General features: G+C 41.5%; 1 protein-coding gene across 1 annotated transcript; it reads left to right on the top strand.

Moving 5' to 3' along the window:
* Window positions 1–1,835: 1,835 nt before the first annotated feature.
* LOC123405944 (probable choline kinase 1) lies at window positions 1,836–2,147 on the top strand. Its single transcript, XM_045099456.1, has one exon. It carries the CDS (start codon window positions 1,836–1,838, stop codon window positions 2,145–2,147), a length of 312 nt encoding a protein of 103 aa, XP_044955391.1.
* Window positions 2,148–16,019: the final 13,872 nt, after the last annotated feature.

Raw genomic sequence — 16,019 nt, forward strand, 5'->3', positions numbered from 1 at the left:
TAGGGCAGATAACAAGGACTAACCATTGAAGCGCAAGATTGGAGAGAAGATATCACATAGCTTGTGGTCATGGAACCATGGTCCAAGGAGGACTACTCACGGCACGTCCTGGAAGCGTCCATGGCGGTGGAGAAGCTCCCGGAGGTCAATCCTCCATCCGGTCTCGGAACGATGGATAAAGTCGTGATTCTGGAAGTTGTGGATGGGTTTTCTCTCGGAGGACTAAATATAGGCCGAAGGTGGGCACCGGAGGAGGTGGGGCCACCCAAGCGGCCTCCTGGCGCGGCCAGGGGGTAGGCCGCGCGAGGGGGTCGCCTGGACGGCCCGTGGCCCCCCAATGGCCATCTTCGTTGATCTGGAAGCTTCCGTTACGCTGATTTTTTATACATTTTTCCTGGAATTTTTTTAGTTTTGGGAAATTTGGTAAAACCCCTGCAAAGTAGACATCAGCAGACAGAAACTGGCACTGGGTGCACTGAGTTAGTAGGTTAGTCCAAATATGTGTAAAATGATAGAAAAGTGTAGAAAAACATATAACAATGCCACCCACAAGATCAAGAAACAAGCAGAAAATATAGATACGTTTGGGACGTATCAACATCCCCAAGCTTAATTTCTGCTCGTCCTCGAGTAGAAAATGATAACACAATAATTTCTGTGGTGACATGCTAACACACATATAAGAACTTGAAAGTAAAGCAAGTAATATATGCAATTCAAGTCAAGACAATAACAAGCAAGAGTTTATATCTATTATTGAAATTAGCAAAGTAAGAACATAAAGGTGCAAGAGCTCTCGTTGTCCGTGACTCGAATGTCTCCAAATGGTGTTTGCATGCAAGATGTGGGAGATGGGTTGATATCATAAAAAAAATTTAATTGAGAACTCAATCTACTAAAATTTCACACTTGGTCTCCTTCGGAATCTTATTTTGACTCATCCCGAGACCACTAGTAAGGCACAAGTCAAAATGATCCTCTCCCTTTCGACTTTGAGGACTCATGCAATGGATGAGCCTAAGAAAGATATGTTAGCACTTAGGATGGAAAATAGAATAATGATGGGGAAGGAAGACAAAAAGGTTTGAAAGGCTCACATCAATGAGGACAAGCATAGGCGAGAGAAAGCCAAATGATAGATATGATGTGAGTAGTAGGGATTGCCATGTAACGGATGCACATATGAGCTAAGGTAAGCTATCCAATGGAACTAGTGGGGTGCGTCCAACTTGCTTGCTCATGAAGACCTAGAGCTCATTTGAGGAGGCTCATCATTGGAATATGCAAACCAAGTTCTATATTGTAAGGGTCCACACATCTCCCCTAATAATAAAGCGCGCAGCGCTGCTGTCGTCCGTCGCGACATTCTTGCAAAAACACGTTTTTAAGTGATACCAACAAAAAAACATTTCGTTTTTGTAGAAACGTCCCTGTAGTTTTCCGAATTGAACCCGCAGTCCAGTAAACAAACACATCACGCCAAATCCCCTTCCTCTTCCCCACGCATGCCGAAGCCCTTCTCTCCATGCCCCGTCGCTAGGCTGCCTCGCCAACCCAGCCGCCTGTGTGCGTCCTCCGGCTTGATCCGGCAGCCGCTCCTTGCCCCGGCCAGATCCGGTCCCCTTGCGGAAGGATCCAGCTGTCCCCAGCGGTCCCGTCACGTGCCACCGGTCCCTGACGCTCCCCTGCGCCGCCTTGGTCTCGTCGCGGGAGGAGGACAAGGGCGCTCCGCCCGCTGACCTTCTCGAGCGGAGCTAGGCGATAAGAAAAACCTAAATTAGTTTTCTCCTTACCTCATAGCTCATGTCATCAATGTCCAGTCTCATGTCCCAGTGATGGCAGACTGCCACGCGCTGGAGGTGGTGCCACTTAAGGGCGCCATGACCAACGAGGTGTACCAGGTGTGCTGGCTCACCACCCCGGCCGAGGCAGGCGCGGGCGCAGGGCCGCTCAAGGAGAGGGAGGTGTGGAAGGTGCTGGTGCGGATTTACGGCGACGGCGTCGACCTCTTCTTCGACCGCGAGGACGAGTTGCGCAGCTTCGAGTGCATGTCCCGCCACGGCCAGGGCCCCCGCCTCCTCGGCCGCTTCCCCAACGACCGCGTCGAGGAGTTCATCCACGCACGGGTAGGTGCATATCGCGTCTAATGAACAAAATAGCTATCAAATTGCTTCTACCTTTTAGTCTTTCTTGGTTCCGAGGCCATTTCAGAACTGGTATCCTCTGTTTCTTGGCGAATTTCATCCTCTGCCCCTCCTCTTCACCGACCGGCTCCCCGGAGCATATGGTGGTGGAGGAGATCCTCACCGACGGGGTCACCGGCGTCGATGTGGGTCTTTCCCGGCCATTTCCTTGCTATATAAGCGCTTGACACTCACTTGACTTGGCCACAGATCACAGATCCATCCATTCCATTCAGTATTAGCAGTGCAAGAACAGAGAGACAATGAGTTCCTCGCCTCCTAGGTGGGGTTGGAGCCGACTTACATTGCTCAACGGTCCATAATTCTCTGTTACAGCCTAGAGGGCCGGCTGAGACCCCGTCATTATGTTATGAAGTTCCTTAAGGAAAACGGATTGCTGAAGCATGATCGGAGCTACTTTGCTGCAGTCATAGTGAGCGATACCGATTTCATAAAAAAGTACATACGCCCTCACGTGGAAGTTGTGCCGCACCTAGTTGAAGACTATGATGCCGCTTGCAAAGGGGAATTGCTCACAAATTTCAGATTCACGTAAGCCAAGAAAGGGCCATGAAAATTCCTAACTGTGTGCTGGTTGTCCGATGTTGTATGCTTGTTAGATGCTGGGTTGGTGGTCATTGCTAATGTGTGATGAAACTGATAATATGATTCCTGAATCCTAATATATAATGACATCATCATTCAGTAGAGAGGAAGCCATGGCTTGGTTATGAATTTGTTTGTCCTTTTTCATGTTTTTAAACACACGTATTGGTTGCTGGTGCATTCTGCATTGCATTAAATTGCAGTTTTTCAAATTAGTTGTAGGTGCATTGAGAGGCAATGAGCCAAGGTAAGGCCCTCTTCTTGTGGGTAATACATTCCTACTGTTCTATACTGTTTTTGCAATTCATAATGGATAATTAGAGGATCAATCTGATGCCCGTTCCAAATTTAGCTAAATAGTCTTTTTGGAATGATCAATTCACGTGGCTTTAGCCAGATCAGTTTGGTTTGCTCATATATGCAGCTTCTTAGCGATCCATCTTTGTTTTAACTAAGGATAAACATATTCATTCACTTAGGGAAAGTGTCTACAAGCGAGTTCTCCTTTAGTTGGATCAGAAGTAACGATTTGGAGCGATTGGTCATATTACACCTAACTACTTGGTTGTAGGATGAAATGTGCAGGACTAACATCTTTCAAGGTTATCTGCTAAAGAGAGATGCTCACTTAACTAAACATGAAACTTTCAGATAATGGAGGAGGGCTAGCATCATTTAAATTTAAGTTAAGTTAGGTGTCTCTGTTCATTTTTATGCTAGCAATGTTACTGACACATTCGAGAAGTACTTGCTGCCAGTAATGTTATCTTGACAAAGAGGCATTAATTTTGTATTGTGTGTATTGTGGATTTTCATGCTCTGCACCAAATGGATAAGTTGTTTGTGTCATAGATAAAAAACAATACATTTTGTGCCAAGCAAAAAGTGGCCGGGAAATATATAGGAGCATACTGAACTCATGATTTGAATCAGAGCTGAAAGTTAACTCTGAATCTGTGTGTGTCTTAACATGATGGCTGAACTCTGCCCTTACACCCTGGTTGACAATAGCTGCCTTCCGGTCATCCCTTCCTCTTGACATCAAGGATGTTTAACTGTATCTAGAAGTATGTTTTTGATCCAAGCTTTTATCAGCCTGCTTAGTCATTGACAGTGTCATTTATGCAGAGCAAGAATTTGTGTTCCTGTTACTTATAAAGTTGTGACCATCCTGTAATTTTGCAAGTTTATTTTTCCGTTTGTGATGATGTGACTACATTCTCCCCAAACTCGAGTCCCATTGCAGCTTGCACTTGCCGCTGCCCTCAATCACTCTCTCTGTAGCTAAGAGCATCTCCAGCCGCGCCCTCAACAGCCCCCTCCAGGCACCTTTTTAGTCGCCGGCTTATGTAAGCATTACATCATATTTTAAAACTTTAAAAGAAACTCCTTCCGTCCAAAAATAGATGTATTACATTTATCATTATAATTTACATTTAACATTTAATGGAAAAAAATTGGTTCTGCATTTTTTTCTAGCCCAGTGCAACACACGGGCATTATTACCACTCAATAAAAATTATAATTATTATTAAAAAATTAATCCAATTTTTATGTAAGCATTACATTATATTTTAAAACTTTAGAAGAAAGTCCTTTCGTTCAAAAATAGATGTCTTACATTTAACATTTAATGGCAAAAAAAAATATTCTGCACTTTTTTCTAGCCCGGTGCAACGCACGGGCATTTGTACTAGTAGTTATGCATGAGTGATAATCTATATGTAGTACCAATATAGCAATGGAGTACGAGTGTGGATCTTTCAAAAGGAATAGTAGTGTTGCCACCTTCTCTCTTTTTATTTTTATTTTTTATTTTTTCTCTTTTTTTATTTTTTTGTGGCCTCTTTGGCTCTTTCTTTTTATCTCTCATTTGTCCTCTTTGGGATCTTTTGTTTGTCCTCTTTGGGAACTTTTCCTCACTTAAGGGCAACACCCTATGTTTTACATGAATAAAGAGAAGATCATCACACTTTATAAGAAGTACTCAACATAAATACAAGTGAAAACTATCAAGATGTATGCAAATGTATGCCTCTGCGAGTGTGGCAGGATATGCAATGATACTAGCGCGTCATGTAGCAATAATTGGGGCAAGGCCCAACTATCATGCGGCTCTACGATCAAGCAAAAGCATGTATTACATGAAGATGAAGTCATGAGATGGTGGATGTTGCATGGCAATGTATCCCGGAAAGGCTATAGAAATGCCTTAATAGGTAGGTATGGTGGCTGTTGAGGAAAGATATAATCAGGCATATGTATCATGTCATGGGTTTGGATGCACCGCCGGAGTTTGCACCAACTCTCAATGCGAGAAAGGGAAATGCATGGTACCGAAGAGGCTAGAAAAATATGGATGGTTGAAGTGCCAACAATCGAATACTCACATTAGTCCGAGGAACTCATACACTTATTATCGGTAACTCTCTATCTAGTTAGGAAGTTCACAAAGAGACAAGTACCCCGAGGAGGAGTGTTTGGGGGTTTGGTTATCCTTGCGCATCCTCGACTCATGGTAACGTGAGGTACTCTATATATTCCAACCCCTCCAGAGGTTAGCGATCAATTTAGTAACTTGAGTTCTCAACTAATTTTTATTTTTCGAAAAACACACGGATTTCCCAAAATACGACACCTATCACTAATAGGCTCACGCTCTTGGCACCACTAGTCCAAACATTACTCAAATCAATACCTCAAAACTATTGCAAGTTACTACTATACTTAAATAGCAACCTCAGTTACATACTCATGCAAGACACACAACTCAGTGCAACGAGCCAACTCTCTAAACAAGATAAGCATGATAACTCAAGAGAGTTCCAAAAGCAACCTAAATAAAAGCTCTTAAAAATATAAGCACGAAAACTAATAGCTAAGCATGACAATATCTATGGAAAGATGAAGAACACACAAAAAAGATAAGCATGAAAACCTATGTTGTGTTCTAGAGTAGAATGGAGCATGTTTCTCTCCCAAACAAGGTAGGTTAGGTTCCGAATTGTTATGAACAGCAAGCAAAACTAAAGCAAACGAAAAAGTAAAGAGCGGGACGCTCCCAGCATAGCACATAACATATGAAGTGATAAAAATATAGCATGGAGATGGACGAACTGATGATTGTCGATAGAGAAGGGGATCACGGGGGCATCCCCAAGCTTAGATGCTTGAGTCTCCTTGAATATTTCTTCGGGTGCATGGGGGCATCCCCAAGCTTGAGCGCTTGACACTCCTGTATCTTCTTTCATCATCTCCCATCGCATACTTGAAAACTCCCTTCATATGAAACTCAACATAAGATGATTAGAGTGGTTAGTACCCTTAATAAAATAATTTATTACCTGCTGCAAATAAATATTTTCAAGAAAAGCTACTGTTTATCATGATTGCCAAAAGTTTTTCAAATAAAAAGTGAGCTTAGGACTTGCAAAAAATGAAAACGCAAAACATGACAGAATCTGTGAAAAACAGAATAGCAGGTAGTAAATAATTTATTCGGCGCACTTCTTCAACTCAAATCAAAACACTGAGAATAGATGCCAGAAAGGAAATTATATATAGCATGTCGTAAAAAAATCAGATCAAAAAGATGATCTGGTGATTTTTGGTGATTGTTTCCGTCAAGAAGACATAATCTGTTTCTGGACATCATGTCATAATTTTTGAACTTTCTTGCAATGAGAGGCTATAACTTGGCACAAAGCTTAAAAATAAAGATACAATGGTGTTGGTACAGTAGTAACAAACATCAATACCACTAAAAATGAAATTAAAAACTCAAAGTAAAGATAACAAAGGTTGTCTCCCTAGAGCTCTTTCTTCATAGCCATAAAGATAGGCTTAAGATTTTAAAGATGCTCTCGTAGGAATAAGAATGGAAGAACGAAAGAGAGCATCAATAAGCAAATACCAAACACATTTAAGTCTAAAATGCTTCCTATGCATAGGAATATTGCAATAAAATAATTCACTGAAGCACAAAGCAATAAGCATAGGAAGGCAAAACAAGCACAGCTTCAAAACCTTCAACATAAAGAGAGGAACTTGATATTATTGAAATATCTATAAGCATATGTTCCCTTCTCATAATAATTTTCAGTGGGATCATGAATAAACACAACAATATAAGTATCGAATAAAGCATTCTTACCATGATCCACATGGACTTCATGAAGAGGATAAAACTTGGAGTAAAAGATGGACTGAATCTCTTCCTAATCCCGTAGGTGAGAATCATCTAGTAGCCTATACCATTAAAAAGTTTTTCCTTTTAGTGACAAGGCAAATAATTTCCTCATGACTCCATCTCTTGTCAAACGTGAAATCTTAAACAACTCACAAAGTCATGTAAGTTTCAACAAATCAATACTAGGATTGACTGTTCCATCTCCTGCATAACAACCATTCCTAATTATTTCAATTATCCCAAGTGGTATTTTGAATGGGATACATTCAGTAGGTGGAGGAGACTTCTCTACCACGGGTGTGGTAAAGCGACCTTCCCCAAGTAGCGAACTAAGAGTGCAGTTTTCCATAAGCCTAACTAGTGAAGTCATACAACTTAGTGTTCTCACTAAAACCCATAGCAACAGTAAAAAGCAAGAACAAAGCAACTAATTTTTTTGTGGTTTTTGGTATAAGACTCTAAAGCAAAAAAATAGAAAGCAAACTAACAAGACTAAAAAGCAAAGGTAAAAGACAGTGTGCAACTCCCCTATCTTGAAGACTGGAGTCCTCGACAATGGCGCTAGAAAACTTTGTTTGATGACGAGATGATGTATATACTTCTCGCACCTCGTTGGTTAACCCAAGTGGAAGGCTGGGATGTAGTCAGCAGCAAGTTTTCCCTCACACAAACACTGTAAGGTTTATTGAACCAGGAGGACTCCTAGGATCAACAAGTAGGTGTCTTCCACCCTGGCGCTAGCAGAAGATGTGCACCTGCACACACAAGAAATAACTTTGCTCCCAACGAGTACAGAGGGGTTATCAATCTCTCCGGCCTTGTAGTTTGCAAAGGATCAAAACACAAGCGGGAATAGTAATAGTGATTGCAACGGAAAAGTAAATGAAAGCCGTAAATGATGGAGGTGTAAACAATGATGGTGATATGGACCGGAGTCGCATGATGTTCACTAGTGATGTCTCTCTCCCAAAAGACGATAAACAACTATGCTTGAGTAAACAAATCACAGTTGGGCAATTGACAGAATTATGAACGCACGGCAATGCTAATTATGCTACTTGATAGTTAGAGGTTCAATAGTAATGGGTAGTACGCCAAGACAAGTAGACCTTTTATTCATCAGCATCTACTTACTAATCATCCACCTTGAGATATCTATCCAGAACATCGCCGGTATTAAGTTGCGAGCCCCACCCAAAGCATAAACTCAAAGCAACGGACAGTTGCATTAACGAACTATGCGTAAGGTAAACAATCCTTGCAACCGTGGTCACAAGAGCCATTGTTTTCTCCCTGGTGGCAACAGCACATCCCCTAGTCTCATGTTTCTGTCACTCAAGCTAGACATCGAGGGGCATGAACCCACAATCATGCATAACACTCCCTCTTGGAGTTACAACCTACTAGTCGGCCAAAGCAATAAATAACAACGGAGAACATGCATGAATTACTAAGGAACATAATAGAAAAGGATAATCAAATATATAACTCATAACAATCTGAGCATAATCTCATAATCCATCGGATCCCAACAAAACGAGCATAGAAATAACAAGAGAATTACATAGATGCCTTGATCATGTAGGGCAGCACACAAGGACTAACCATTGAAGCGCAAGATTGCAGAGAAGCCATCACATAGCTACTGGTCATGGACCCATGGTCCAAGGAGGACTACTCACGGCACATCCAGGAAGTGTCAATGGTGGCGGATAAGCTCCCGGAGGTCAATCCTCCCTCCGGCAGGGTGCCGGGAAGAGGTCTCCTGACGCTCTCGATCTCGGAAGCGCTGCGGCGGGGAAACAATGGAGAAATTCGTGATTATGGAAGTTGTGGAAGGGTTTTCTCTCGGAGGACTAAATATTGGCCGAAGGAGGGCACCGGAGGAGGTGGGCCCACCCAGGCAGCCTCCTGGCGCGGCCAGGGGGTAGGCCGCGCCAGGCGGTCGCCTGGACGGCCCCTCGCCCCCGTCTGGCCCATCTTTGGTTATGTGGAAGCTTCTGTTGTGCTGATTTTTTATAAAAAAATTCTGGAATTTTTCGGGCTTCGGAAAATTGGGTAAAATCCCTTGAAAAATAGACATCGGCATACATAAACTGGCATTGGGTGCACTAAGTTAGTAGGTTAGTCTAAATATGTGTAAAATGATATAAAAGTGTAGCAAAACATATAACAATGTCACCCAAAAGATCATGGAATAAGCAGAAATTATAGATACGTTTAGGACGTATCACAACCTCATCGACATGGAGACTATCGAGATGATAAACATGGCTACGGGTGATGATTTCTGCCTCCGGTAGGGCGCCGTAAAAGGGCCTTGGATGACATTGCTTTGGAATAGAGGCTTGCGGCCGCGGAGTGGAAGTTCTGGGTCAAGTTATAGGGATTTTGGGATTTATATGATTTTTGGCGTCGGTTTCACGTCAAGGCGGGGCCACGAGGCAACAATAAGCTTGGTCGGTGAGGCCTACCCCGCAGGGAACACCTACCGAGTTTGTCGCTCCCCTGGATTTTTTTTTGTCCTTCCACGAAGCTTCGGGGGTGTATTTTGTTCCAAATGAAATCACCAAAAAGTTTGAACCCAATCTGAGAAATTTTATTTCTGCACAAAAATAACTTCATGGTAGTTCTGCTGAAAACAACATGAGCCCGGGTTAGTTCCATTCAAATAATATAAAAACATATAAAACTTCGGTAAATATGGCATAAATACTTCATAAATTATCGATACGTTGGACTGGTATTAGGAGTTTGATCACCTGACACACCAAAGTGAAAGTCGGCCTTCCATACGAGCGCAAGCGCTCATCACGCTCCTATGGATGGTCATATGAAGTGTCATGGGCTCCCCCTCATCTATAGAAGACGCTTTCTTGAAGGAGGGACATACATTGGAGAAACCTAGCCCCTATCGCTACAACCAGAATAGGGAGAGAAAAGATCTAAAGAACCACCAGGGTTCCTTCTATTTGTGTTCTTCCATCTCTGTATTCATTTCACCTTTATCACTGTAAGAGGAATTCCAATTTGTAAGATCAGGGTGTAAAATTATATTCATACTCAACTGGAGACTGTGACTTGTTTAATCATTCATCACATTGTGTATCTTCATGATATTATTGATATGGTTTTCTTCGGTTCATTCTATGACATGGTTGGTTATTCTCTTCCTATGTGTGAGTAATTCCCCTTAGGTGTGGGAGATGTAGGTGAGTGGTAAGGTTCATTTGTGCCTAACTTATATGTCATCATTCATGTTTGATATGTTTAGTAAGATGTTATTCTATGATCTGATACGTCTCCAATGTATCGATAATATCAATCTTGGATAGTTTGTATGCAATAATATGCTATTTTATATCATTTCTCGGAACTAATCTGTTAACCTAGTGCCGAGTGTCAGTTCTGTTTTTTGTGTGTTATAAACTTTTGCAGAAAATCAATACCAAACAGTGTACAAACACGATGCAACTATTTGGTGATTTTATAAATGATTTTGGGCCCATGAAGCTTCGGGAGAAGGCCAAACGCTGCACGAGGGAGCGATAAGCTCACAGGGTGCTCCATGGGGGTATGGCGCACCTCTAGATCTTGTGGCCCCCTCGTGAGTCTCCCTGACCTAAATCCACTTCTATAAATCCAGATATATTTCAAAAACCCAAGAGAGCAACCAAAAACACTTTTTCTGCCGTCGCAAGTCTTTGTTCCGCTCTTATCCCATCTGGAGACCTTTTCCAGTGCCCTGTCTAAGGGAGGATCGATCATAGAGGTCGTCTACATCAACCTCGTTACCTCCATGATGATGTGTGAGTAGTCCACCACAGATCTACGAGTCCATAGCTAGTACCTAGATGGCTTATTCTCTCTTTATGATCTTCACTACAATGTTCACATTGATTCCCGCGGTGATCTATTCGATGTAATCCTCTTTTGTCGTTGTTTGTTGGGATTCAATTAAGAGTGGGTTCATGATCATATTATTCATTGAAAGTAATTGATTCTCCTCTGAATTCTATTATGCATGATTATTATAGCTTTGTATTTTTGTCTGATCTATCTTTTTGGTTTGGCCAACTAGATTGATTTATCTTTAGTGGGAGTGGTGCATTGTAGTGGGTTAAATCTTGCGGTGCTCTATATCCCAGTGATAGAAGGGGAGAAGACATGTATTTGTATTGTTGCCACTAAGGATAAAATGACGTGGTATGAACATATTGCTCGTCTTACTTTGTCTATATCATGTCATCTTGCTCCAAGTTTTACTATGTTTTTTATGAACTTAATACCTAGAGAGACAAGCATATAATATCTCTTGAAGTGGAGTAATAGTAGTAGATGCAGAAGCATTTTGGTCTACTTGTTTATGTATGTGATTCCTATATACACATAATTATTGTCGTAACTATGCACTATTCTGTTAATTGCCCAATAATAATTTGTTTACCCACCGCGTGCTATGTCACACAGAGAATCCTTTAGTGAAAAATATGGCCCCGGGTCTATTTACCCTATTGCCAAAAACTCCAATTACCTTGTTGCACTTTATTTACTCTTGTTATTTATATCAGCTCTATCTATCAAAATAAATCCTTGGAAGTAACAAGTTCAAGGGGATTGACAACCATCTTGCCTACGTTGGGTGTAAGTGTTTGGTTTTGTGTGTGTAGAAGATGATGACGAGAGTTTGCTTGCTTCTCCTGTTGGTTTGATAACCTCGGTTCTCATTGAAGGGCATACTTATCTCTATTATACTACATCACCCCTCCTCTTTGAGGAAAAACCCAATAGAATTTACAAGTGGCATGGCCAATTCTAGGCATGTTGTCCAATTTAATAGCCTAGACAACATGATCTCAAGACCTACTCAAGTAACACATGTTGTTTACAAAATCCATGACCTCTGACGTGACAGGTGGAAACATCTATGATGACCTAAGACAATATGAGATAACGGTGATCTATTGCCCTTAATGCATGGTTTCGGTTTAACGACCTTAATTGTGGAGACGACCACGCTATTGCCACGGTGAAGCAGGACCATACTATGGAATATAATCCTGTGGGAAGGAGTTCCATAACTCTATGGTGATCTATCTACTGAAAAACTAAATCAACTACTAAACTCATTATACAAGGTAACTGGTATTACAGTCGCATTGGCGCACTTGATGTATATCGTGATCCAAATTAGCCTCGCGCCTAATCTCTCCATTGCAGGAAAAACACTTTTACCTTCTATTTTAATTATGTTATTTATCTTTATGTTACTATTATCCTCTTTGCAACTACCTCATGTTATTTACTATGTTGGTTTATTTGTCTCTTGGAACACTAACAGTTTATGTAGACTCACATGAAGTTACATCACATAAGAACTATGACAACGTGTGTGTGTGACAGAAACATTACTCATAAATACTATTCTCCACTCTTCGTTGGGACGATTACTACTAGGATGCTTACAAAAAGGTCCTACTCTATCGTGTGTACCTTGCAGGCCATCACCCTTGATGGAGCATGGCTACAAGATGTTCGTTCAGATCTTAATGCAGATGAGATACATGCATATGTTTAGCTATAGGATGATACGGTACAATGGCGGTTCACGGGTTTTATGGTCGTCCAACCTGTAATGAACGTTATCTATCTTGGGAAGATATTCGCAATTTACATACTAAAGGCGACCACCCTTGGTTGGTTATGGGGGATTTCAATGAAATTTTATATCCTTCAGAAAAAGAGGGCGGCAATGCGAGACCAAGGGGAACGATGAGGGATTTCTGTGAATTCCTCATGGATTGTGGACTAGAGGATTTAGGTTACATTGGTGACCCTTTTACTTGTAGAAGGGGTGAAATTTGAGAGCGTCTTGATCGAGCGGTTTGCAATGTTGGGTGGGCACACAAATTCCTCGAGCAGTGGTGATTAATGAAGAACATGTTCATTCTGACCATCCTCTGCTCGTCCTGGATATGGAGTTTTGGGATGATGATATCTTCAAGCGACCTGAGAGGCGTATGAAATTTTATGAAGCTAGGTAGTTGAAGGAAGAGATAATCACAAAAATTGTTAAAGCTACTTGGGAAAGAGCAAAGCTAGAAGGTATTGGACCTTCACTTGTTGGTCGAGCGAGAGTCATGCATGATGATTTACATTCCTGGGATAGGGAAATTATCAAAAGACCTAAGTGGAGAATCAGTAAATTAAAAAAGGAGTTGGAGAGACTGAAGCATGGTCCTTTGAGTACAAAATCTCATGGTCATGAGAAGGAAATTATTGTGTTAATTGAAAATCTATGGGATCAAGAGGAAATACTCTGGCTACAAAGAGGTCATGCTAACTGGCTGATGGACTGGGACCACAATACATCTTTATTCCATAATGCAGCTACGACCTGGAAAAAATAAATAATATAAAGAAACTACTAGATGATTCTCGGATTTGGAGAAAAGAGAAGGAGTTAAAGGATCATATTACTGATTTTTTTAAGTGTTTCACTTCGGAAATGCACAACCCAAATCAACAAGTGTTGTCCCTCATCCAAAAGAGAGTGTCAACTAAAACGAACAATGCTCTTATTGCTCCCTACACCGTTGAATATGTTCGTAAGGCATTATTCGATATTGGGGACTTAAAAGCTCCAGGACCAGATGGACTCCATGCCATTTTTCATAAAATGTTTTGGCCCATGCTCGGGGATGACTTAATTCACGAGGTTTTGCAAGCAATTAACACATGCCCTATCCCAACGGGGTGGAACGACACAATGATCGTAATGATTCCAAAGGTTAACACACCGGAGAAGGTAACCAAGTTTAGGCCAATCAGATTACGAAATGTGGTGTATAAATAATTGCAAAAATGGTGGCGTCTCGTTTGAAGGTTCTCCTACCTTAAATTATTAGTCCAACTCAAAGTGCTTTTTTCCTAGTAGTTTGATAATGGATAACATTTTAGTAGACTATGAGTGTTTTCACAAAATCAAAAATAAAAAACAAGGTAGAGAGGGCTTGTGTGCTATAAACTCGATATGCACAAAGCTTATGACAGAGTCGAGTGACCTTTTTTGAAGGAGATTATGTTCAGACTGGGTTTTTGTCAGGATTGGGTGAACTTTATTCTGGAATGTGTCTTAATACTTGAATACATAGTAAGGATTAATGTGAAGGAAAGAGAGAGTTTTAAGCCTACAAGGGGACTAAGGCAGGGAGACCCGCTATCGCCATACCTGCTCTTTTTGTGTACTGAGGGGCTGAATGCTCTACTTAGACATGCAGAGGAAAACAGAAATATTCCAGGAGTAAAAGTATGTACAGATTCCCCACCCATCACAAACCTCCCTTTTGTGGATGACTCATTGATTCTAATGAAGGCCAACCAACGAAGTTCGGAAGTTCTGAAATCAACGCTAGATTTATACTGTGCAGCATCGGGTCAACTGGTAAGCATTGAAAAGTCTAACATTTTATTTAGCCCTAAGACAAAGGTGGATATTAGAGAAAAAATGTGTACAATGTTGGATATAATAACTGAGTCTCTCAATGATAAATATTTGAGTTTGCCAACAAATGTGGGGTTAGATAAAACAGAGTAATCCCAATTTTTCATTGAATGTATTGTTAAGAGAATTAGTGGTTGGAAAGAAATATTACTATCTGTCGGGGGGACGGAGATCCTGCTTAAGGCTGTTGTCCAAGTCATACCCACCTATGCAACGTCGGTCTTTAAAATTCTTAAAACCATGTGTAAAGGAATCATTGACGAGATGGCGCATTTCTCGTGGGGAGACAAGGAGAACCAGAGGAGGATGCATGGGCTCCTAAAAATAAAGGGGGATGGGATTTTGTGACATTCACTATTTTAACCTAGCACTGCTCACAAAACAGGTGTGGCGCCTCCTTAATAAACCTAATTCCTTGTGCGCCATTATGCTAAGGGCAATGTAGTATCCTAATGGTGATTTGTTGAACACCAAGCTGAAGAAATTCTCTTCCTTTACATGGCAAATTATTATGGCAGGTATAAATCCTCTAAAACATGGCTATATTTGACGAGTGGGGAATGGACAAAATGTTAACATTTGGGAAGATGCCTCGATACCAAATTGTGCAACAAGGAAAATTGTAACACCTAAGGGGAGACAAATGTTATCCAAAGTGGGTGATCTTATTGATCCCATCTCCAATAGCTGGGATGAAGACCTGCTCATACAAACTATGTGGCCAATTGATGTACAACGAGGCCTTTCGATTCCACTTTTGCAACATGATATGCCATATTTCATTGCTTGGAGTTACACAGAAATGGTATGTTTTCGGTTCGGTCTGCGTACTCTGTGGAGTGGGATCACCAATATGGGAGTAAGCTTAGACATTCTAATGGGATGGATCGAACCATACTTAATCCTATTTGGGGTAAGATTTGAAAGTTAGCTTGTCCCACAAAAGTCAAATTTTCTGCATGGCGCACCCTACACGGCACACTTCCATGTCGGGTTACGCTCGCAAATAGACATATGAAGATCTCGCCCATTTGTCCTACTTGATAGGAGTAGTTAGAAGATACAAAGCACATGTTGTTTCTGTGTAAAATAGCAAAAGAGGTTTGGATGAGGCTCGGGTTGGAGGATATTATTGTTAAAGCTTGCGAGGTGGGCCCTGAGGGGGGAGGCGGTTTTGGAGTACTTACTACTTCTGCCAGAACAAGAATTGTGGATAATGGGCCATCACAATGTGCGGGAAATGATTGTGGTCTTGACATGGTATTTATGGTGGGAAAGACGGAAATTGGTGAATCAGGAGCTCACACAAAATGCTCATCAAGTCCCAATGGGCATCTTAGCATGTACATCAAGTTTCGCCAATGCATTTCCCCCAAGGATGATATGAAAAGGGGGGTTGGTCCTGTCCACCGAGGGGTTTTGTAAAACTTAATGTTGACGCTTCTTTTGACCACGATGTGCTTAGAGGTTCGATGGGAGCGGTTCCAAGAGATGACAAAGGCAAGTTTATTGCTAGAGGGAATGGGAAGATTGACTT

This window comes from Hordeum vulgare, chromosome 6H (assembly GCF_904849725.1).
Source record: "Hordeum vulgare subsp. vulgare chromosome 6H, MorexV3_pseudomolecules_assembly, whole genome shotgun sequence".
Classification (NCBI taxonomy): Eukaryota; Viridiplantae; Streptophyta; class Magnoliopsida; order Poales; family Poaceae; genus Hordeum; species Hordeum vulgare.